The sequence below is a fragment of the Microcaecilia unicolor genome, chromosome 9, assembly GCF_901765095.1.
Source record: "Microcaecilia unicolor chromosome 9, aMicUni1.1, whole genome shotgun sequence".
Lineage (NCBI taxonomy): Eukaryota > Metazoa > Chordata > Amphibia > Gymnophiona > Siphonopidae > Microcaecilia > Microcaecilia unicolor.
Window position 1 is genome coordinate 3,310,124 of NC_044039.1, and position 24,564 is coordinate 3,334,687.

The window sequence follows — 24,564 nt, forward strand, 5'->3', positions numbered from 1 at the left end:
GATGCAAAAAAAAATCTGACCTCCCTGGTTGGAGTTCAGCTCAGATTAGTGCTACGGCCACGACTATTTGTATTTTTTCTATTTTCAGGTACAATAATCTGGGTGAAGAGGCTGAGCAAGGGTTTAAAGGAAGCCTGCTGGAAGAGAAACTGCTGCAGCATGAAAAATCTCTCAAGTTTTATGACAGTATCTGGGAACGTTCTTCCACTTTCACTCCGGGAGAGACGGCGCTATAGACCTTCACCTGATGCTGGCACCAGCTGCTCTTCACCCTTTTCCACTGATCTTGGCAAGGACTTAGCTTACTGGTGGAGGAATGGAAAACCAGTTGCAAGAAGGAGGTGCAATAACAGATTGTGATAATATGCATCGTGTCTGTTGGCAGCTGGTTATGTTATACAAGTACTGTCGGCCCTAAAGAAATCTGTGGCAGGCCACTGGGACATTAATACGTTTTTAGAGGAAGATAAAATTCTATAGGTATTGCTGTAACTTTGCAGCTGGGAATGCAGTAATCACAATGTGCGCGTAAGTGGTATTTTGTGATGTCTTAAATCCAAGATTAAATGTTGTGGTTTTTTTAAATTGCTTTTCAGAAAAGCTTTTGTAGCAACTATAAAACTTCATGCAGTAGATACTGAAAAAAAAAAAAGAAAAACAATAAAAATGTAAAATCAAAAACAGAGCACAAACCCCTTAAACAGATTTTTAAATGATTAAGAGATTCAGGGCCCTGTTTACTAAGGTACGCTAGCGTGTTTAGCACGTGTTAAAAATTAGTGTGTGCTAACCGTGTAGATGCCCATAGGAATATTAGTGCATGCGTGCTAAAAATGCTAGCGTGGCTTAGCAAACGGGACCCTCAATGAGTAGAGGTGAGGAGCCCGACTTAATGAAGAAACGTGAACGAGAAAAAGGCGTTCGGCTGCAACTCTTAGGCTTGAAGAACAGCAATCCCAGATCACTACCAGAACCGGCTGACCAGACTCAAAGGCTCAGGGCAAACAGGGCATATGAGATTCAATTCTATAAATGGCAGCCAAATTTGGACACCAAAAAAAAAAAAGGTGCATTATGTGATATGTGATAATCGGCGCTCAAAGTTGGGAGTTGTAGCGTCAGGATCCGTGCTCAATTTTAGACGTCAGGATTTACACCAACTGAAACTTGGAAGCGGATCCCTCAAATTCTAGAACACTGCGTGCAAATCCTGAACCGCCCATGACACACTTTGAACTCTGCATATAAATGTTCCTTATTTGCATAATCTCTGGCACAGCAAACGTTACAACATCAAGGCTTGTATATTTCATCATTTTGCTAATTACAGTACAGCTATAACTTTACTATGTTCTGAACAGTACCATAAGATTTCGTCAGAAAGTAGATTACTTCTGCCTTTCAAATAATGTTATTCGTGGTAAAGGAGTAAAGGAACAAGAGGGAAATAAAATATTAATACAGCCATTTGCATGACACATAATGTGCAGTCATTGACTAAAGCCTATTTATTACAACAGTGAGAGGCCGAACAGCTCGGAACTAAGATCGCTTGTATTAGCCATCAGGTTGATGTGCTGACTCCGCATTCTTCCCCTCTTCATGCAACACTTGGAGGACAGAAACGGGAAGGATTCGTTCTGCCGCATCCCGTTCCACTCCTGTCTTAGCCCAAGGTTCTGGAGAGGAGGCTCGTGGACTGCAATCTGGAGCTCTTAAGAAAGAATTTTGACCTGGTGAAGATGTACTGTCCGATGCCTTTGCTGACTGTGCTGTTTCAGTTTCTCGTTCCTTCTCGTCTGCAATACCAGCAGAGAGCAGAGAAGGTTTGATAGCAGGCAACGCAGGTATACGAGATTCTGAGGCAGGGAAGTGGTGCTTCAGTTCTGATCTTTCATGGTAGGTCACATTACAGGTAGGATTTGTAGCAGAACAAACATGCTTGTTAAAGCCTCTGCTTGGAAGATTTTGCATATTTGCATTCTCATTCAGATTATTACAATGATCCACAGTCACGTCCCTAAGTAATTCTGAATTTGAAGTGGAAGTCCACTTATCTAGTCCTTTCAATGCTTTTGGTCTCTGAAGGTCAAAGTCATCCAGGGTCTGAATAGCCACATCTTTGTAAGCAGGCCTCCCTGATGTAGACAGATGATCTGGTGATTTAAAGAGCAGCTTTGCATTACTGCTTGTAGAGGCCTTCAGGAAGGAAGCCCTGTTTAATGAAGATACTCCTTTGGAAATAAGGTGACTAGACCGATAGCCGAAGGCTAAGTAAGAGGTTTGCTGTCGTTCTGTGGACGCACTGGATAGAACAGAGCAGGCCACTAAGTTACACTTCCACAAAGACTGAGTCAGTAGTGGCGGTAAGGGATTATCTTGAAGGTCTCTCAGCGGTGAGTGAAAAGCACCGGGCAAAGGGGTTCTCTGAAATCTTGTCTGCAGAGGTCTACAGAAGGATCCGGTGGGGGGAAAGTCACCCTCCCCTCGTGAGCTGTATCGTGTTTTTTCTTTTATCAAGCCTTTCTTGAAGGAAATACCTTGGGATTCTTTATTTGGCATATATTTTGGCTTCCATCTCTCTTTTCCTTGGCATACGAAATTCCTTTGACCCACTGAGACTCCTACGACCCTTAGTTTATGTTTTGATGCTATTGTGACTGGTGGAAACTCTATTGCTTTTGAAAATCTTTGCTCTTGCCTTGTAATTGTTTGATATTGCAAATTGTTGAAAACGTTCCTTTGTCTTTGTTGCCAAGGGTGAATGTTGCTTGCTGTGATTTTCTCCGTAATTGTATTTTGAACTGGATTAGGCCTTTTGACAAGCACTGAATTTTTATGATGAGGGTCCTTCACCTATAAATGAACAGAGATAGCTGAGTAATATGTTTTTACCTGGTTTTACCTCACTTTTATCTACAGACAGTAGACAATGAAACAAATAAAATGAGTAATCAATCCCTAGAACATCCTATCCAGAGATGAAGAGGAAGAAGGACCCCTCCCTCCCGCCCTCCCGAAAAGCCATCATTGTAAAGTGTCTATTATCAGTTAATTGCCTGTAACCCAAGTAAAGCACAGGGAGCTGAAGGTTAGGAATTATCTTAAATAGAATCTGTAAAAAGGCCATCACGTTGAAAAATGCAATTTAAAATAAAATGTAAAAAAACCCAAAACACTCAATTGAATATTTAAAAATCAAGAAAGACCAATAAACGTCTGAGTTAATGAATATACATTCTGTGGAATTATGCATGGTACGGGTAGCTCCTGTGACAGATGGAGTTCAATTGCATTAGCAGCACTTTTCATATTTCGAGGGCAAAACAAAATTCCATTTCTCGTTTCAGATTTCAGCGTTCTCGTCCCCTGGATGATGAAAACATGACTCAGGGTGGGCTGCTGATTTCTCTACCAGCTACACAAATAGTGCACCCGGGTGCTGGGTGGGCCTGAGGGAAAAGTGGAGGGGCCTGAGGAGCCCAGGCCCACCTGTGGCTACAGTCGCCAGATGTCTGAAAATTCCCCATCCCAATTTGTGACCAAAAGCAGCCCAAAAACAGCCTGACACCCAAAACAGCTACCTGAGGAGTGGAGGAAGGGGAGTCCCCTTCATAGGTGCAGGGTGAAGAGTACAAGAAATGGTCAAAATAAGCAACCAGCTGGTGGGGGGGGGGGGGGGGGGGGAACCAACTGGTGCGACAAAAAGCAACCGTGAAAACTGCCCACGTTGACAACTCTGGCTACGCCCCTTAACTATTTTTCAACCCAACTATCCCCTTCTCACTTTCTAGGAACGTCAATGTAGATGCCTAGAGAGAAGATCTTTAAATTTAGGTGCCCAGTCCTGGTCAGTTTTCAAAGAGTCTAATTTAAAAGGACTCCACTGTTTAAAAACTCTGAAAATTAACTCATGGTAGCATTATATCCTCTGATAGTTGGCTGCGGCAGTCAATGTTTGATTTAAACACCAGCAGCTGCACTTTATTTATATCAGATAGTCAGTGCTGGTACTGGATATCGGCTGCTGCCAAATATCAAACCAGTACCTGGATAACTAACTAGATACTGGCTGTGCTAATCTTATCCAGGTAACCATAAACCTGCTAAGTAGAAATTCCAGCCTAGACTAAAGGATTTTCAGAGGCATTTTCTGGGTATGGCCCTAAATAAGTGCCACGTACCCAGGGAGAAGTCGCTCCTACCCACCCTACTCAATCTCTGCTCCTGTCCCCCCCCCCCCCTTCTTCCCCGACCCTCTTGAAGTGTTTCACTGTTCTTGTTCCACCACCTCTGCTAGTCCAGATCATCTCCTAACCTCTCATTGCTCCTCAGGTCAGTTTTAGGAAATGTAGTACAAATTATGAAAACAACAGGTAAAACTGGAACTTAAAAAAAATCTAATTAAATCTGTTCACACTATCAAATATAGAAATTATGAAACTCGATTCATAGTAAAAGTTAGGAAGTTAATGTGAACGAGCTGATTGACACACCCTATGTGATCTGCTGTTTCCACGTTAGAGAGCTGCCAGCTATAAGGTTGTGTTGTCCAAGTACATTTTGGGTCACTGTAATGCCAAGACCATTACCGGGAATTGGGCTAAATCATTCTACTTGACATGGCCAATTCTTGGAAAGACAGTGATGTTTCAGCTGCCAACAGCGAGACATCCTGGATGTCTTGTGGGAAACCTGCTATCAGTGGAGCTCTAGTATCTTGGACTTGTGGTTATATACAACAGTTTCATGGATGCTACTTCCGTATTTATTTATTACATTTGTATCCTGCACTTTCCCGCTCAATGCGGCTTACATAGTAACAAGAGAATACAATCTGTAGTATCTGGTTCAACAAAAGAAGGTATGTGGTAGGACAAATGAACAAGGGTAAAAGGGATAAAAGAGGTATGAGAGAAAGGATAGGGATAGGTAAGGAAGTGGAGCGATAAAGAAGAGGTAGGGGAAGAGCATGGAGGGTAAGAAGGTTGGTAGGAGGTAATTTCTGAGCCATTGTTGTTAATGATTAGATGAACCGGTAAATGGATGGGTTGCTTATGTTTGCTTATGGTAGGTCAAGTCATTTGGGTAAATCTGTGTATTTTATGTGTATTTTAGTTGGAAAAGTGCTCAGAATTTGGTGATGAAGGGAAGGGCTTTGGGTTTAGTTCACTCCTTTATCAGTTGCAGCTCAAGGCGAGTTACTTTCAGGTGCAGTAAGAACTTTGATTTCTACCTTTTCCAGTGGCTCTGCAGCTTCTCTCCTGTTGAGTCTTTCTTTGTCCATCATCCAGTGAGTCACACTCATCCCACGCATACCTAAAAGAGAGAAAAGAGATTTATGAGTTCAAGTCAATCTGTAATTCAGCATCTTTCTAGTAATTAAAGAAACAGGCGTAAAGGGTCAAATTCTATATATTGTGCCAAAAAAAACACGCTTAGCACCGCTGTGTAAAACGCATAAAGTTGGACACGGTTTATAAAATACATGTAGTGGCTGTCCCCATGACTAAAATTTAGGCGTGACCATATACACCAACTTAAACCTGCTATAAATGCCCGTGCAGATCGGGAGAATTTGATAACTGCGCATAATTTTTAGGAATGCCCATGACCCACCCATGCCCCTCCCATGGCCACACCCCTTTTGAGATCCGCACAGTAGAATTTACGCACACTTTACAGAATACACTTAGAAAGTTGCGTGCGTAAATTCTAAGTGCTGAGAACTGCTTGATATTGGCCAACTATTGGCACCGATCGGCTTGTTAATCAATTAATTTACATGTGCAATTTGGCCGCAGGCTAATCGCCATATATAGGATCCAGGTCAAAGGGGCTAATTCTATAAAGGCTACCAAAAATTAGGTGTCCAAAATTTGGGCTGAGATGATATTCTACAAATGCATCTGGGTGCCACGATTCTCTCATAGAATAGAGCCTCATGTAAGTGTTGGCATCTATATGTCTGACGCCTAAGTGTGTGACTCGCCCATGGCCCACCCCAATGTCCCACCCCCTTTGCAGTTGTGCTCTCAAGCAACTTACCTAAGTGCCAATTTATAGAATAGCACCTAACTGCAGTTTACCCCCTTATAATGCATTATATAGAATTAGGGAGTAATTTGTCTTTTCAAACATAGCTTTTGTGCACATCCTTGGGTCAAGGTGAATATATTATGTCCACATTCCAAGCTTAAGAGCCATTGCTCATCAAACATTTCTGTCACAGATACCGACAGTAAACGTTTCTGTCTCAGTATTACGCAGAAAAAGGAGGTGCGTTGCCTTTTGGCTCCCAGCTTGCTAGTCCCAACTCTGACCTCACAAACCAGTCTTAAAATGTACTTAAAGTAACCCACTCAGATGCTCATTGAAGCAAGGAAGGATTACACAAGAAAGAAAATCAAAACATTACATGCAAAGATAGATGCTGAGTACGTGACTGATGAAGTCTTTCTCAGTTCTCTCCTGGTTCTCCATACACACGGGTTCATCTAAGCAGGATCCTCTTCAGCAGTATCTCCTCTCATAAATTCCTGCATCGTCCTCTGCAAAGTACTTTTCTAGGGATCTCTCTCCCAGTTATCAGTTCCATGAACCCAAGGGGACTCCTATTAGGTATTTTCCTCACAGATGGATCAGGAGTTTCCCGACACTAAAAATCTGACTTCATGTTCTCTCGTCAGCTCTTCCTACGCAGTCTGTCACTCACAGACCTTCTCTCACAGTTGAAAGGATAGACAGTGTGGAGAACCCTCCTTTACCATTGGGAAGTCAATCTTCTCTATCTCAGCACCTCTCTTTTCCCTTTGCCCCTCTGCTGGGGTGATGTAGTGAGGGGTTACCTTCAACAGGACCCAAGCTTTAACTTCTTAATGCCTAGCCTGGTTTTGTGAAGTAGAAAAGTGATAACACTGGAACAACCTTTCTTTACCCTTGGCCTAATCCAGCACCATGAACTCCACTGATGGAGCTCAGTAACCGCCCCCCCCCCCCCCCCAGTCAGCTTGACAGAACGAAGGTAAGAGAAAATCAGTTTCTCTCCAAAACACTCTTCATAATTTCTCTGACATCAAATTCCTCACTGGACGTTCCATGCAGGGAGCCAGCATTAGGGGGCGCTGCATGCTACTTTCTATGCTACATATATCACAGACAGGGAACACATTAGAGACTTAGATGATGGCAGATAAAGGCCTGGATGGTCCATCCAGTCTGCCCAACAAGATAAACCCACCTTGTGGTCACATAGTATTCGTAATGCAACCACTTCCTTACAGTAACAACTCTCTGCATCACACTGGGGCACTTTCTTCCCTACATACAAATTGTTATAGATAAATTTATAATTCATAGTTCACATTTATTCGATCTACCACAAATCAATAACATATCTAAGCAGTTTACAATGGTCAATTAAACTATGGGGGACAGATAGATGGACAGGATGGGGGGGGGGTGTCTGGTCAGAATATAAGGAATTAATGTATATGTAATCCATACAAGGGTTTTCCAACACTTGCTGATTCTCTCAGAGTTTCTTCATTCCTCCTCTTGTCATGACCTTGTCAAGCAAACTAAGCAGGTTCATGGAGGTCATCTTCCATTGCAGATTTGGATTTGGTCTCAGGATCGGTCTGGATCAAACCCAAACTACAGCAATAAATTTCACCAGGGCCTTGCAGCACACATTCTCTCTCTCTCTCTCTCTCTCTCTCTCTTGTGAAATACTTGAGCATTTTCTCCATTCCATGCAAAGACAGAAGAAATGCAGTCAACACCATAAAGCCGGGTTTCCCAAATCCACAATCAGCCAAGTATTCAATAATATATCCATAACAAATATACATGGCAGGTACATATTCATTTTGAACATCCTAAAAATCTGATTGGCTGTGGGATCCCCAGGATTGATTTGAGAAGTCCACCCATAAGACAAGGGGGAGCTTTCCAAACGGCCACAAATAAAATTGAAATTATACTAAACATTGGACTAACAGAACTCACTGTATCACAACCAACCATGGAAGAGAATACTTTGGCATGTGAAAGAGGAAGCAGTGTGAACCCTGAAGCCCGAATATTATGTCATCTTCAGATGACTCTTGTGTGGGGCCAGTAACAGAAAAGGTAACCCACACAAAGGGAAGGATCTCCTCCTCCCTTCCCCCAGTGTCTGCAAACCTTCTAAAATACCGGCTGGTGGGAGCTGCAATACAGCTGTGCACTGCTGATGGACCAGCTGCTAATCCGCAATTCATGCCAGATGCTTTCCTTTTGATTTGAGATGGATTAACCCTTTGCTGAATTTAAGTGTCTACCATTAGCTCTAATGCATTTTTCACCAGGTCCGCACGCCTGAGTCGTATTTGCAGCAACAGATTGAAAGAGGGTCCTCCATTAGAGAACAAAAAGCCTTCATGGAGTCAACATTAAGAAGCACTTTCCAGCCTTCCTTTAATCTCGTTTCCTTCTTGCATTTCGCTCCTCTTTCCTAGATGATGAACCAATATTTGCTGCTAGAGTAGACCAAATGCACAAAGCCTTTCTCCTCATTGCACAAAATAAGAAAACCCCCCTTCGTATACTGTGGCCCTTAGTGAGCCATATTCAGCTCACCTTGAGTATTATTTACTGCAGGTGAGGGTTACAGTCAATGTATTTTTCTGCAGATGAACATTAGTATCATGACATTTGGGATACTTTTGTCAACTGTGTGTACCCAACGGAAGTCAGCTCCATTCATACAGGTAAGAGCTTGAGGTTATGAGCAAGGAATATTTTGAAGTGGATGAGAGCTGATGGGCATCTAGTGAATAGCTTTTAACCTCTCATCCAATCAGTCTTGGTACCTGAGGTTTGGAGTTTGGCCAGTGTAATGACCAATTTTTAAAAAGGATTCTGGGAGTGGTGAGCCTGACATTGGTGCCAAGCAAAATGCTAAAAGCCATTGCTTTTTTCGTAGAAAAAACATGTCAGTATTCATATACCGTCAACCTTAGGAGGTGGGGTGATTAACCATGGTTCTGCCCTCAATATGACCATACTCCCACAGTAGCCACACCCTTAGGGTTACCATATGGCTCCAGAAAAAGGAGGACGGATTGAGCCAGCCGGGTTTTACTTCCATTGCTTTCAATGGAAAGCAGTTGCTTTCAATGGAAGTAATTGAGTCAGCTGGGTTTTACTTCCATTGCTTTCAATGGAAAGCAATGGAAGTAAAACCCGGCTGGCTCAATCCGTCCTCCTTTTTCTGGAGCCATATGGTAACCCTACACACCCTGCCTGTTACCAGCCACAGAGCATATAAAAAGGGAGCATTGCAAATATTACACCAGTCTCTAGAAGTCCAAAACACCTCTTATTGGGAAAACTGGACAAGCAGGATTCTCTACACAGAAACTACATGTCAGCAGGATACCTCACCGCAGATTATGGATAGAGTTTCACCAAAAACAAAATAAGTAACCCCCTCATCCCTCCCAACAGTCAAATATCTCTCTTCTCCTTCCCTCCACCAGTCAAACTTCTCCCCATTCTCCCTTCTTCCTACCTACATCTCTCCCAACGGTGAAGCATCTCCCCTTCCCATCACCAACAGTGTAGCATCTCCCTTCTCCATTGTGGCAGGAGGAGCAGAGGTGCAAAGTCCCACCATACCTAACTGGATCTGAGCTGCTCTCCTTCACTTCATGACAGCAGGCTGCCTTCTTTTGATTACTCTTCCAGTGCGCCCCATGGACTGGAAGTGGAATCAGAAATGCACCATGCTGATGCGACCCAGTGAAGGAACACAGATTAATGTTGAGTTCTTGTGCAGCTGTACATCCCTCAGAGGTACCGTGAGTTCTGCACTTCAAGTGCTACTGCATTTTGCATTTTTGGCAAGGAGGAAAATAGATGACAATACCATGTACTAGCTGGTAAACGCTATTTTAAAAGCAAAGAGCCCAATGGTTAGCGGCACTTATCTGGGAGCCACTCCCTGGGGCCAGGTACTGATTTTCAGCAGCAATATCTGGATAATCTTAACTGACTGCCTCAGTTTTAGGGCGGTCCAGGAGTCGAAGCAAGGCAGAGCCTAACGTTATCCAGGCACCGCTGATATTCAGCTCTAGTAGCCTGATAACAATTTTGCTGGCCTAATTTATCCAGATGGAGGTTAACATTCAAAGCCAAACCACCCAAACTATCACCAGATGTACCTGATCTTCCAGCCCAAATCCTCAAATATCGCCTGTCCTGTGTGCATGGGATGCACTGGGATTCGCTCCCCTCATACAACAGTCTAGACTTCCCAGGATGTTAAGTGGCAACCACCCTCTGGGTCCTGTACACTTCTGAGATACACAGAATCTCCTGCTGTAGCTGGACTCCTTCAGGAACACCTGGCCGAGTCTATTCAGACCTCTGCTGCTTCAGAAGCTGGCCACAGAGGGTGCTGCATGTCAGACCCTGCCTAGGTCTGTACTCCTTCGCCTTCTCTCAAGGCCTAAATGGCCATGCAGAGAGGTGGCTCCCCTTGGCCTGCTCCACTACCAGTTCTGAGCCCTGAGGGCACAGGCAGCCCCAGCCCCCCACAGAAGAGACTCTTAACCCCAGAGTATAGGGTCTGTTCTCATTTCCTCCATGGAGCTGTGGTTAAGTTTGTGTGCAAAAAAAAGCTAGGAATTTCTTGCTAACTTTTTTGCACACAAAGTCGCTGCAAGAGAAATGCATCTCATGCTATCAGGCCGTTCCCACCGAGACTTCCATGGGTTCGTAGAAGAAAGTAAAGCTTGAGCATAGTCTTCAAAGAAAAGTGGAGAATGTAGAGGAAGGACCTGGTACTTGTGATAGAACAGGGAAGTTAAGCCCTAGGCATTGTTAGCAAAGAAGAGAAGAAGACCTGCTTGTCTGTGTATCTTTATCAAAAGTCGGGGAGAGAGAGAGAGAGGGAGGTAGGGAGGTGAGCTGAACAGTTTCTTGCTCTGAGGACCCTCTTTAGATTAACAGCATCAAGATTTGTTAGAGGAAAAAGATGAATGTCTCTATGAAGTAATTTTTCTCAGTGCTAAGAGAATCAGAAAGTGTGTTCTTATACCTAAGTGGTTTCAGAGTCTCATGTAAAACAGGTCTTCGGGTAATTCCCATCGCAGTCCGAATAAGAATTATTATAATTGGCAAAGAATCCTGTTTTATTCTCAGCATTAATAATACATACACTAGAACTCAACCTTAACAATGATATAAAAATAAACCCAAAAGGTTTGCACCATAGACATTGTTGACGGTGATAGAGTACGTTAGGCAGAAAAACTCTTTTTAACTTGGGCTATCAGTGAACTGCTGCACCAGTTTGCATGCGAAGGAAATTCTATAAATTGTCGTGTACAGAGGAGTGACCAACTGGGCACATGAGTTGCACATTAATAGCACTTAGGTGAATGATTGGTGCCACTAATTGACAATTACAAGCATAAGTTGCATGGCTGAATCTTTGCGAAATTACCTCAACCTGCACTACCTCAACTGTAAAGGACTCAAGTACAAAACTTATTACGGATCCAATTTCTCCTTCCTAGGCAGCCAACTCTGGAATGCCCTCCCCAGACCTATCCGATCAATCCATGACCATCTACCCTTCCAGAAAGCACTAAAAACCCATTTATTCAAGCAAGCCTATCCAAATGACCCAAACTAACGAACCCATCTACTTAACAAATACCAAGAGACAACGACATTGACCCCACCTTAATCCCTTCTCCACTACCTATCTCTATCTACTTATCTATTTTACTACTTGGTTATACTTAATTTTTACTCTCTCTACAATATTCTGTATTCCCTATTACTGTGTAAGCCGCATTGAACCTGCTTTGAGTGGGAAAGCGCGGGATACAAATGTAATAATAAATAAATAAAATGTCCAAGGCGCTATTTTATTACGTATGTGGCATAATTGCTTTGCATCTTGGTTCGACAAGACGCACACATGGGCAAAATGTAGACGTGTCTCTGAGGTAAGTACGTAACATCAAATGCTATAAGTTACAGACACCTCAGTACGCGTTAAGTACCAACAGTTACAACTGCCATTGATTTGGCGCAAATGTTGGCACCTAACTAGGGGGTCTTTTACTAAGCTACGGTAGTATTTTTAGCTCACGGTAGAAATCAGCAGGCGGTAAACACCGAGACGCCATGACATCTCGGCGTTTACCACCAGCTGATTTCTGCCATGAGCTTGAATCAAAACCGCGGCTTAGTAAAAGATCCCTTAAGGTGCACCAATGCCGACTTAGGCTCATATTCCACAACGGAATTGACACAATGTACACGGCATTGGGACGCCTAAAGTTTGGGCCACTTTATAGAACCGCCAGGTTAGTGACTAAAGTGAATCAGTCAATCCCAATATGCTGGGATTTTCTAAAGTGCTAAGGAGAAAACATGTGAGAACAATGTACATTAATAGTAATTTTCACAACTGAAACTATTTTCCCTTTCAATACCAATTGTTCTTTTGCGAGGGCAGTGTCTCTGATCTGCACCCTTTCCTATGAAAAAGTTGTGCTGGTTATTGTACAAAAGTCCATCTGCTACACATTGCTCCGAGCTACAACCTACCTGTGCTAGATATGAAGGATTTTCTCCAAAGAAATGCAATATTTATCACAGCTTCTTCAGAAAGAGGAGAGGCATCAGCACACCTTCCCTTCAGCTCCTGCCACTGCTCAGGTGCAGAGTGTCCCAGTTGTTTTTCATACCGTATCTTACCTCAGCTGAGGTTACTGAAGTCGGTTGCCCATAGGCCATTAAGAAAGGCAGTTAGCAAACGCACACCAGTACTAAAAAAGTCTCCAGGCAGGCAGAACCTTATAAATAAAAGATTTTAATGGCACCATCATTTCTGCAGTACTTATTATATAAACCTGGGCCACTGGTGATTATGCAAGGTGATAGGAAATTAATTTGGTTTCGTTATATTAATTTGTGTTATAGCAGTAATGCACAGCTTTTGCCAATTATACAGTTTAACGCAAAAATGTAGAACCTGATGCAGATTACATGATAATGAGTTCAAACCAAGCATCTGGATCATTAATAAGCAAAATGAATAAGTAAGCTTGTGTTAAAACTATTCATGGAAAGTTACCCCCCCCCCCCTTGGGAGCAATTGAAAGCAGCTGGTGATTAGGAAAAAAAATAACCCCCACCCTCCCTTTATAAACATACGCACCCCACAGAGAACCTCCCCAATTCCCAGCCCCCACCTTTTTACAATATCAGACCCCTCGAACCCACACCAATTCTTGATCCTTTTTGAAATTTAAAAATCCCTCCCCCCATCCTCCCACCACCACAACAAATCAAGTTATTTATTTATTTATTTGTTATATTTGTATCCCACATTTTCCCACCTATTTGCAGGCTCAGTGTGGCTTACATAGTACCTTAAAGACGTTCGCCAAGTCCGGTAGGGGAACAAATACAATGTGATGTTAGGGTCGAATAAGGTAGGTATGTTTCAGGCACATTAGAGGTCGAAGATAGGGAGGGGTTATGTAGTGTCCAATTCGATCTTTGGTTTTGCTGTGTTGCAGAGTTGAAGGCATTTATGTTGGGTTGGTAGGGTACGCCTTTCTGAACAAGTAGGTTTTTAGTGATTTTCTGAAGTTTAGATGGTCATAGATTGTTTTCACAGCTTTTGGCAGAGCGTTCCATAGTTGTGTGCTTATATAGGAGAAGTTGGATGCATAGGTTGCTTTGCATTTGAGTCCTTTGGAGATTCAGGTATGTTCGTGATGATCCGGTTCTGTTCCTGGTTGGTAGATCTATCAGGTCAGTCATGTATCCTGGGACTTCACCGTAGATAATCTTGTGGACCAAGGTGCAGATTTTGAAGGTGATGCGTTCTTTGATTGGGAGCCAATGCAGTTTTTCTCGGAGGGGTTTGGCACTTTCGAATCGTGTTTTACCGAATATCAGCCTGGCTGCTGTGTTTTGGGTTGTCTGGAGTTTCTTTGTGAGTTGTTCTTTACATCCCACATAAATTCCATTGCAATAGTCTGCATGGCTTAGTACCATTGATTGTATTAGGTTACGGAATATTTCCCTCGGGAAGAAAGGTTTTACACGTTTGAGTTTCCACATTGAGTGAAACATTTTCATTATAGTGTTTACTTGGCTCTCAAGTGTAAGATTGCGGTCAATTGTAACACCAAGGCAATCCACTTGATGTTTCTCATCAACCTCTCCTTCCGCTTCCACTTCTCCTAAGGTCCACCTTATCAATTCTTTGCCCATTGTTCCTGGTTTGTGGGTGGAAAATGTGTGCTTTGATCCATTTGTCTTCTGTGAAAGCTTGGGTTTTGAAAAAACATGAACGGAGTGAGAAAGCAATGTGGAGGGGCTGAGCGAATGTTTGATGGATAGTTATGTAAAGTGTGTGAACACTGTTATGTTTAGAAGCATTTGGCGACCAGCAAGTCTCTGTTGAGGTATGAGTCATATCTGTTTGGTAAACTAGTGATTAATGTGTAGTTGATGTTAGTTTGCTTACTGTGTGTGGAGTCCTTGATGTAGTATATACGTGATGGTTATGTTTTTGTTATGATTTGTCATTTCATCACTATGAATGTACTTAATGTAAGCCACCAAGAGCTTTACAGATTGTACGGGTTATAAATGTTTTAAATAAATAAACATGTGGGCAGGTCTAGCAGGAAGAGGACAGAATGGGGTGGAAGTGTCAGAAAGAGAGTAGAAGGTAATGCAGGAGGCTTACAACAGTGTACGGAGAGGTGGGGAAAGAAGAGGGGTGCAGGCCGAGCAGCCAGGCCATTGGGAGAAGGTGCTAAAATGTAGAATGATTCTAAATACCTAGCTATTTACCAAATTCTTATATTAAATTATTGAACTATATTTTCTTGTTTAGATTTATGAATTTTTGTTATTGCAGTTCTAGAGATTTTTGATAGAGGCAGAGTATCAATAATCTGTTCATTATTATCTGCTTTCGGTGAACATGAAATTAGGTTACACACTACACATTGCGTCAACATCAAGCCATGGCAAGACTGGTGGGGACTGGGTTCAACTCCAACACAAGGGATTTCAAGATAACTCTTACATAGAAATAGCATTTTAGACTAACAGAATTTAACTAGAAGAAACAATTTGACATAAATTAATCACATCCCCCCAGTGCTTCATCTAGCTCAGGATAGGAGAGACTGCAGAGCCAGACTGTGTTTAGTTTGAGCCGTTTAATGTTTCTGAAGGCCCAGGCAACTGATGGCCAGTCTGGCTATATTTCTTATTCAAACATCAGTAGCCACTTACTTTATTGACTTGCAACGTAAGGGGCATTCATCAATCAACCTGGAAATCAATTAAACTCACCTTTAATTAGAATGGTGGCTGACTGATTGACCTACTATTTTAGGTAGTTAAAAGTCTCTCTGACTGTTCTTTAGGTGTATCATGGAGAAGCCTTTCCTCCCTAGTCCGACATTGCCCCCAGGCCCATCAGCTCAAGTTGTTGAACACACGGAGAAGCTGATATTCAAAAACATATTTGTGAGAAGTAGCTGAGCTTACCACATAGATTTTTTTTTTAAACATTTCTGGCACTTATACATATAACTTTCACTGTTTTATTCAGTAAAGAGGTGTGTTAGCCGTGTTAGTCCACTCTTAAGATTATCAATAGAAATCAAACAAAATAAAACATGGAAAAGAAAATAAGATGATACCTTTTTTATTGGACATAGCTTAATACATTTCTTGATTAGCTTTCGAAGGTTGCCCTTCTATCCTAATTAGATTGTAAGCTCTGTCGAGCAGGGACTGTCTCTTCATGTTCAAGTGTACAGCGCTGCGTACATCTAGCAGCGCTATAGAAATGATAAGTAGTAGTAGTCTTTGGGATTCCGGAATCTTGCTACTATTTGTGTTCCGGAATCTTGCTACTCTTTGGGACTCTGCACAGAAGCTTGCTACTCTTTGGGATTCCGGAATCTTGCTACCCTTTGTCCTTATCCCTTATTTGTCCTGTTTCTCTGTCCTAATTAGAGAGGTGTGGTAGCCGTGTTAGTCCACTCTTAAGGTTATCAATAGAAATCAAACAAAATAAAACATGGAAAAGAAAATAAGATGATACCTTTTTTATTGGACATAGCTTAATACATTTCTTGATTAGCTTTCGAAGGTTGCCCTTCTTCATCAGATCAGAAATAAGCAAATGTGCTAGCTGACAGTGTATATAACAGTCCCTCATAGATGGTCTTGCAGGGTGGGTAGGTGATGTGCATGGGGACTTCAAAACATTCCATAGTCTAGCAGTAGAGGAGTGTGGTAGCCGTGTTAGTCCACTCTTAAGATTATCAATAGAAATCAAACAAAATAAAACATGGAAAAGAAAATAAGATGATACCTTTTTTATTGGACATAACTTAATACATTTCTTGATTAGCTTTCGAAGGTTGCCCTTCTATCCTAATTAGATTGTAAGCTCTGTCGAGCAGGGACTGTCTCTTCATGTTCAAGTGTACAGCGCTGCGTACATCTAGCAGCGCTATAGAAATGATAAGTAGTAGTAGTCTTTGGGATTCCGGAATCTTGCTACTATTTGTGTTCCGGAATCTTGCTACTCTTTGGGACTCTGCACAGAAGCTTGCTACTCTTTGGGATTCCGGAATCTTGCTACCCTTTGTCCTTATCCCTTATTTGTCCTGTTTCTCTGTCCTAATTAGAGAGGTGTGGTAGCCGTGTTAGTCCACTCTTAAGGTTATCAATAGAAATCAAACAAAATAAAACATGGAAAAGAAAATAAGATGATACCTTTTTTATTGGACATAGCTTAATACATTTCTTGATTAGCTTTCGAAGGTTGCCCTTCTTCATCAGATCAGAAATAAGCACATGTATTTAGCTGACAGTGTATATACCAGTCCCTCATAGATGGTCTAGTAGGGTGGGTAGGAGATGTGCATGGGGACTTCAAAGCGTTCCATAGTCTAGCTGGATGTTTGTGGGGAGGGGACGGGAGGGTGATAAGCAGTGAAATACAACTTATGGTTATGTCCAATAAAAAAAGGTATCATCTTATTTTCTTTTCCATGTTTTAATTTTGTTTGATTTCTGCTGTTTTATTCACAAATGTGGCCAAAATTCTATTTTGGGCTTCTCATCCTGGGCGTCTTTTAAATTAAATTTAGGTATTTATTTTCAAGCAAATGGGTGCTTTGGGAGGGTGAGAAATATAAAGGGAAGGGGTGATCAGTGGTTTTACTTCACAGAATGATATTCTAGGCACAGATTTAGGTGGGTTCAATTTTGAAACATTTTTTTTATTATTATTAAAGGAAGAATAAGGGATACCCTCAATAGGATGTTCCAAAAAGAACTCCTTATGTCAGTGTATTCAATTCCAGCTCTTAAGAGCTGCCAACAGGTCAGATTTTCAGATATCACTTCTTTCGCATGCATGTTCATTGGGGACACCCTAAAAACCTGACCTGCTGGAGGAGGCCCTTAAATACTGGGAGTAAAGATCAAGTCCCTATGTGCTGTTTGCCTTAGGGACTGGCACAAATTTTCATTTTTTTTTGTTACATTTGTACCCTGCACTTTCCCACTCATGGCAGGCTCAATGCGGCTTACATGGGGCAATGGAGGGTTAGGTGACTTGCCCCATGTAAGCCATGTAAGTCGACCCTTGCAGATCACCAATGTGGCCGCGCAGGCTTCTGCTTCTGTGAGTCTGACGTCCTGCACGTACGTGCAGGACTCACAGAAACAGAAGCCTGCGCAGCCTTCTACATGGAATGTTGCTAGTGGAATAGCAACATTCCATGTAGAATCTCCAATAGTATCTATTTTATTTTTGTTACATTTGTACCCTGCGCTTTCCCACTCATGGCGGGCTCAATGCGGTTTACATGGGGCAATGGAGGGTTAAGGGACTTGCCCATAGTCACAAGGAGCTGCCTGTGCCTGAAGTGGGAATCAAACTCAGTTCCTCAGTACCAAAGTCCACCACCCTAACCACTAGACCACTCCTCCACTCCACTTCATTTTGTTTCCCATGTTGCTTACAGCATTGTTCACTTTGCTTTGTTTCCGTTGCTCTTCTTTTTCATTTCTATGGTAGTGACGTTAAGAGTGCTCTCTGACTTTGAAAACGGTCTACCCTCTTTGTACAGAGTGTGCGTTTTTTGCTAAGAGGGTTCATTGTTTCATAAAGAGTTTGCACTCTTTCCTGCTTCTCCGTACATGTGCACACTGATTCACACATGAGGGATGGATCACACCTGTGCAAAGAAAACAGACCCTTTCCAAAATAGTGTGCTCTCTTTGCAAATAGCGCACCCTATTGATCAGCAAATAAAAAAAAGACACTCAAAACGCTATGTTTTTATCTTCTTCTTTTCATTTAATTGCCGTTAACAGTTCCTATGTCATGGCAAAGTCCATTGCACTTCCATTCTTTTCAATTAAACCACTGTGCACCATCTGAGGGGAGATATGATAGAAGTGTATAAAATAATGAGTGGAATGGATCGGGTGGATGTGAAGCGACTGTTCACGCTATCCAAAAATACTAGGACTAGAGGGCATGAGTTGAAGCTACAGTGTGGTAAATTTAAAACGAATCGGAGAAAATTTTTCTTCACCCAACGTGTAATTAGACTCTGGAATTCGTTGCCGGAGAACGTGGTACGGGCGGTTAGCTTGACGGAGTTTAAAAAGGGGTTAGATAGATTCCTAAAGGACAAGTCCATAGACCGCTATTAAATGGACTTGGAAAAATTCCGCATTTTTAGGTATAACTTGTCTGGAATGTTTTTACGTTTGGGGAGCGTGCCAGGTGCCCTTGACCTGGATTGGCCACTGTCGGTGACAGGATGCTGGGCTAGATGGACCTTTGGTCTTTCCCAGTATGGCACTACTTATGTACTTATGTACTTATCTAAGGTTAGCTGTGAATTTTAATCACACTGGTGAAGTTTTCTTTTTTTTTCTCATCCACCACATATGGCTGACTGCCATTGAGACAGTGGATTCATGAAGATCTTGGGAATCACCTTTGATTGCAGATTGGACTTTCAAAAATGTCTCACTGTCGGTAAGGAATTGTTTACTTCGGACTCAAAATGCTTCATTCTGTACGTTCTTGCTTAGATGCTAAGTCCCTCCGTATACTAATTCACTCCCTAGTAATTAGTCGCTTGGACTACTGTAATTCTCTCCCCATGGTCTCATGCCTAGGATTTGATCCATCTTCCATTGCTACAGAACACAAAAGTTATGCTTATCTAGGGTGCCAAGTAGAGAGATCATGTCCCCCCCCCCCCCCCCCCTTGCCCCTTGCTTCAGAAGGAACCCTGTTGCCTATGATTTACAGAATCCCTTTTCAGATTCTGACACTTATACATCAGGTTCATTTATCTGGTTTTCCATTATTTTTGTCACAATACCTACATCAGGTAGAAACCTCCATTCTGCTCACCAAGACCAAGTTAATAGTCCCTTCTTTTTACGCAATCTGTTATAAGTGTATCAAAAAGTCTTTGTTGTCAGTAGTTGGTCCCACCCTTTGGAATTCCCTTCCTATTCCTCTGGGCATGACGAGATCCTTTCCAAGATTTTAAGCACAGCGAAATCATACTTCTATGAAAAGATATGAGTCTTGACATAGGCCTGGCTCCCCTGCTTCCTTCATGCCACCCTTCTTTGTGGCATACAGATTTACCATTCTCCTTCTCCCTCTCCCTCTGTATACTGATTACCACTAGGCTATTCCTCTCTATACTAGGAGGAGTAGCCTAGTGGTTAGTGCAGTGAACTTTGATCATGGAGAACTGAGTTCAATTCCCACTGCAGCTCCTTGTGACTCTGGGCAAGTCACTTAACCCTCCATTGCCCCTGGTACAAAATAAGTACCTGAATATATGTAAACCACTTTGAATGTAGTTGCAAAAACCTCCGAAAGGCAGTATATCAAGTTCCATTTCCCTTTCCCCCTTTCCCTTATGACATCACAATATCAGAAGTGAGCCAAGTATTGGGCAATCAAGCCATTGTGACATCACTGATGAGGTTGGCTCTTATTGGTGGAATGAGTTGAGTAGCCTAGTGGTTAGTGCAGCGGACTTTGATCCTGGGGAACTGAGTTCATTCCCACTGCAGCTCCTTGTGACTCTGGGCAAGTCACTTAACCCTCCATTGCCCCTGGTACAAAATAAGTACCTGAATATATGTAAACCACTTTGAATGTAGTTGCAAAAACCTCAGAAAGGCAGTATATCAAGTCCCATTTCCCTTTCTTTAATGATATGTATTTTTTTTCTTTCCTTTCTGTTGTTTATCTTGTAAACCACTTAGCAATATCTATGATAGATGGTATGTTAAGAATAAGGTAATACTTAATACTTGATTTGGGAAAGTTGTAGCTCTGTTTTCACTGTAACTTGAGTTTCTCAAATTTAAGACAAAAATCAAGGAGGAAACACATCCCCACCACCCTCCCCCTCCATGGAGTAAACTCTATTTTGTGGGTGAGGAAGGGATAGCAGTGACATTCACTGGTTATCTGTGTTTATCTTATGCCATACGGTTATTCATAACAGAATGAGAAAAAGCTTTGTTGGGGGAGAGGGAGAGACAATTTGTAGAAGGAGCCACTTTTGGGTGGACGCTGTTCAAAAATACCATCCTGGAGGCCCAGGCCATACATATTACGCGAATTAGAAAAGAAAGACGGAAGTCCAAAAGACACCCGGCCTGGTTGAAAAGTGAGGTGAAGGAAGCTATTAGGGCTAAAAGAAACGCCTTCAGAAAATGGAAGAAGGAACCGTCTGAAAATAACAAGAAACAACATAAGGAGTGTCAAAGCAAATGCAAGGCGCAGATTAAGAAGGCCAAGAGGGAGTATGAAAAAAAGATAGCATTAGAGGCAAAAAAACATAGTAAAAATTTTTTTCAGTATATTAAAAGCAGGAAGCCGGCAAAAGAATCGGTTGGGCCGCTGGATGACCGAGGGGTAAAAGGGGCGATCAAGGAAGACAAAGACGTAGCGGAGAGACTGAATGAATTCTTTGCTTCGGTCTTCACCGAGGAAGATTTGGGTGGGATACCAGTGTCAGAAATGGTATTTCAAGCGGACGAGTCGGAGAAACTGACTGACTTCACAGTAAACCTGGAGGACGTAATGGGGCAGTTCGGCAAACTGAAGAGTAGCAAATCTCCTGGACCGGATGGTATTCATCCTAGAGTACTGATAGAACTGAAAAATGAGCTTGTGGAGCTACTGCTAGTGATATGCAACTTATCCTTAAAATCGAGCGTGGTACCGGAAGATTGGAGGGTGGCCAATGTAACGCCCATTTTTAAAAAAGGCTCCAGGGGAGATCCAGGAAATTATAGACCGGTGAGTCTGACGTCGGTGCCGGGGAAAATGGTAGAGGCTATTATCAAAAACAAAATTACAGAGCACATCCGAGGACATGGATTACTGAGACCAAGTCAGCATGGCTTTTGTGTGGGGAAATCTTGCCTGACCAATTTACTTCAATTCTTTGAAGGAGTGAACAAACATGTGGACAAAGGGGAGTCAGTTGATATTGTGTATCTGGATTTTCAAAAGGCGTTTGACAAGGTACCTCATGAAAGGCTACAGAGGAAATTGGAGGGTCATGGGATAGGAGGAAATGTCCTATTGTGGATTAAAAACTGGTTGAAGGATAGGAAACAGAGAGTGGGGTTAAATGGGCAGTATTCACAATGGAGAAGGGTAGTTAGTGGGGTTCCTCAGGGGTCCGTGCTAGGACCGCTGCTTTTTAATATATTTATAAATGATTTAGAGATGGGAGTAACTAGCGAGGTAATTAAATTTGCTGATGACACAAAGTTATTCAAAGTCGTTAAATCGCGACAGGATTGTGAAAAATTACAAGAGGACCTTACGAGACTGGGAGACTGGGCGGCTAAATGGCAGATGATGTTTAATGTGAGCAAGTGCAAGGTGATGCATGTGGGAAAAAAGAACCCGAATTATAGCTACGTCATGCAAGGTTCCACGTTAGGAGTTACGGACCAAGAAAGGGATCTGGGTGTCGTCGTCGATAACACACTGAAACCTTCTGCTCAGTGTGCTGCTGCGGCTAAGAAAGCGAATAGAATGTTGGGTATTATCAGGAAAGGTATGGAAAACAGGTGTGAGGATGTTATAATGCCATTGTATCGCTCCATGGTGCGACCGCACCTTGAGTATTGTGTTCAATTCTGGTCGCCGCATCTCAAGAAAGATATAGTAGAATTGGAAAAGGTGCAGCGAAGGGCGACTAAAATGATAGCGGGGATGGGACGACTTCCCTATGAAGAAAGACTAAGGAGGCTAGGGCTATACAGCTTGGAGAAGAGACGGCTGAGGGGAGACATGATAGAGGTATATAAAATAATGAGTGGAGTGGAACAGGTGGATGTGAAGCGTCTGTTCACGCTTTCCAAAAATACTAGGACTAGGGGGCATGCGATGAAACTACAGTGTAGTAAATTTAAAACAAATCGGAGAAAATTTTTCTTCACCCAACGTGTAATTAAACTCTGGAATTCGTTGCCGGAGAAAGTGGTGAAGGCGGTTAGCTTAGCAGAGTTTAAAAAGGGGTTGGACGGTTTCCTAAAGGACAAGTCCATAAACCGCTACTAAACGGACTTAGAAAACTCCAAAATTCCAGGAATAACATGTATAGAATGTTTGTACGTTTGGGAAGCTTGCCAGGTGCCCTTGGCCTGGATTGGCCGCTGTCGTGGACAGGATGCTGGGCTCAATGGACCCTTGGTCTTTTCCCAGTATGGCATTACTTATGTACTTATGATGCTGAAAGAGTACTTCAGCCTCAACACTAGATGGAATGCTGCTGGTAACAGTAAACCAAAAATTGGAAAATGAGAGCCCTCTGGAAAGTGATTGTACCATCAGAATAGCTAACTCTCAATGAAAGGTAACGTACCAGAGGCTAATGTGTGGGTTTTTAAGCAATAATGCCAGCAGAAATTTAGAATGGCAAAGTCAATGGGCCGTCTCTAGCTCAAGCCTGCTCTCAGGGAAAGAGAGCCCCTTGTGCTGTTTAGGTCCCAGTTGGTGTAAATGTATTCCATTAATTCAATTGCTAATTATATCACTGCACATACTCAGCCATATTCCCTACAATTACTGGGCTTACAATAGACCATCACCACACACATCTGCCTAAGTGCAGGGAAGGGTTACAAATCCTACATGCCTTGTCTTGTTTTGCATGCATCTATTTTCTAACCACCCAAAGCAAGGTTCACGAAAGTCAACCTTCTATCATTTCTCCTTACCGCCCACAAATAAGTGTGGAATTTGCAAGAGGGTAGGGACTGAGGTGGAAAATACTGTTTTCTTGAGGAGATGGGGATGGAATTAACAATAAAGGAGCAGAATAAAAATGACTGATTGAGTGTTCGGGGGGGGGGGGGGGGAAGAATCCTTCCACCCAAATTCTCTGGAGGCATCAGGCCTAAGTCAGAAAGCAGTTGAAAGTCCGAGGAGTGACGCAACAGGATTTTATACTGGAAGATGGGCACGTAATAGCCCCTTTTCAGCAAATACAAAGGTGCAAACTTTGACCTGAGCTGGAAATTTCTGTGGTTTGATTCATGAACCCATCTGATCTGATCTTGGAGAAACCTTGACCGTGATATTGGTTAAAGGTATTGTGTCTTAAGTTCCTTTATGTATTTATGTATTATTCATGTCTCCAAATGTTTTTTTTCTGGTTTTAATTGTAATTGTATTTTGATTGGATTGCTGAAGGGGGATGGTTGTCCGTGTTTTTCAGCTTATTGCATTTCTACAAACTTTTTAATCTTTACTTTTATGACATGTATCTTGATATGTGCTTCTCAGTGTTTTATAAACCCCTGACCCAGCCACGTCGGGTCCTTGAGTAAACACTGTTCTTTTCCATAAACGGCTACACAGCTTTGGTTTGCTTCTAGATAATAGACAAAAAAAACTGCCTTTGGTTTTAACAAAACACAAAGCTTGTAACATGTTAAAAACAATTTCTTTTCAGCCTACATAATCCAAAAATCAGCTAGGCTTTAGTGCAAAAACATGGAGCAGTATACAAAGAAATTCAAATGCCAAATTTGGTCAATGCTACATATTTTTTATTGAATTTCATTTGTACGTAAGTATTGCCATACTAGGACAGACCAAAGGTCCATCACGCCCAGCATCCTGATTCCAACAGTGGCCAATCCAGGTCACAAATACCTGGCAAGATCCCGAAAAAGTTCAATACATTTTCTGCTGCTTATCCTAGAAATAAGCACTGGATATTCCCCAAGTCAATTTAATAATGGTCTATGGACTTGTCCTTTAGGAAGCCGTCCAGACCCTTTTAAAACCCCACTAAACTAACCACCTTTATCACATTCTCTGGCAACGAATTCCAGAGTTTAATTACACGTTGAGTGAAGAAATATTTTCTCTGCTTCATATTAAATTTACTACTTTGTAGCTTTATCACATGCCCCCTA

The 24,564-nt window shown here is 42.2% G+C and overlaps 1 protein-coding gene across 1 annotated transcript in view; it reads left to right on the forward strand.

The window, feature by feature from the left end:
- SLC15A5 (solute carrier family 15 member 5) overlaps nt 1–236 on the forward strand; it is a 29,554-nt gene extending 29,318 nt beyond the window's left edge. Inside the window, exon 9 of the mRNA XM_030214817.1 lies at nt 89–236. Coding sequence (XP_030070677.1) covers nt 89–236 — 148 coding nt within the window. The remainder of the gene's footprint in view (nt 1–88) is intronic.
- Nucleotides 237–24,564: the final 24,328 nt, after the last annotated feature.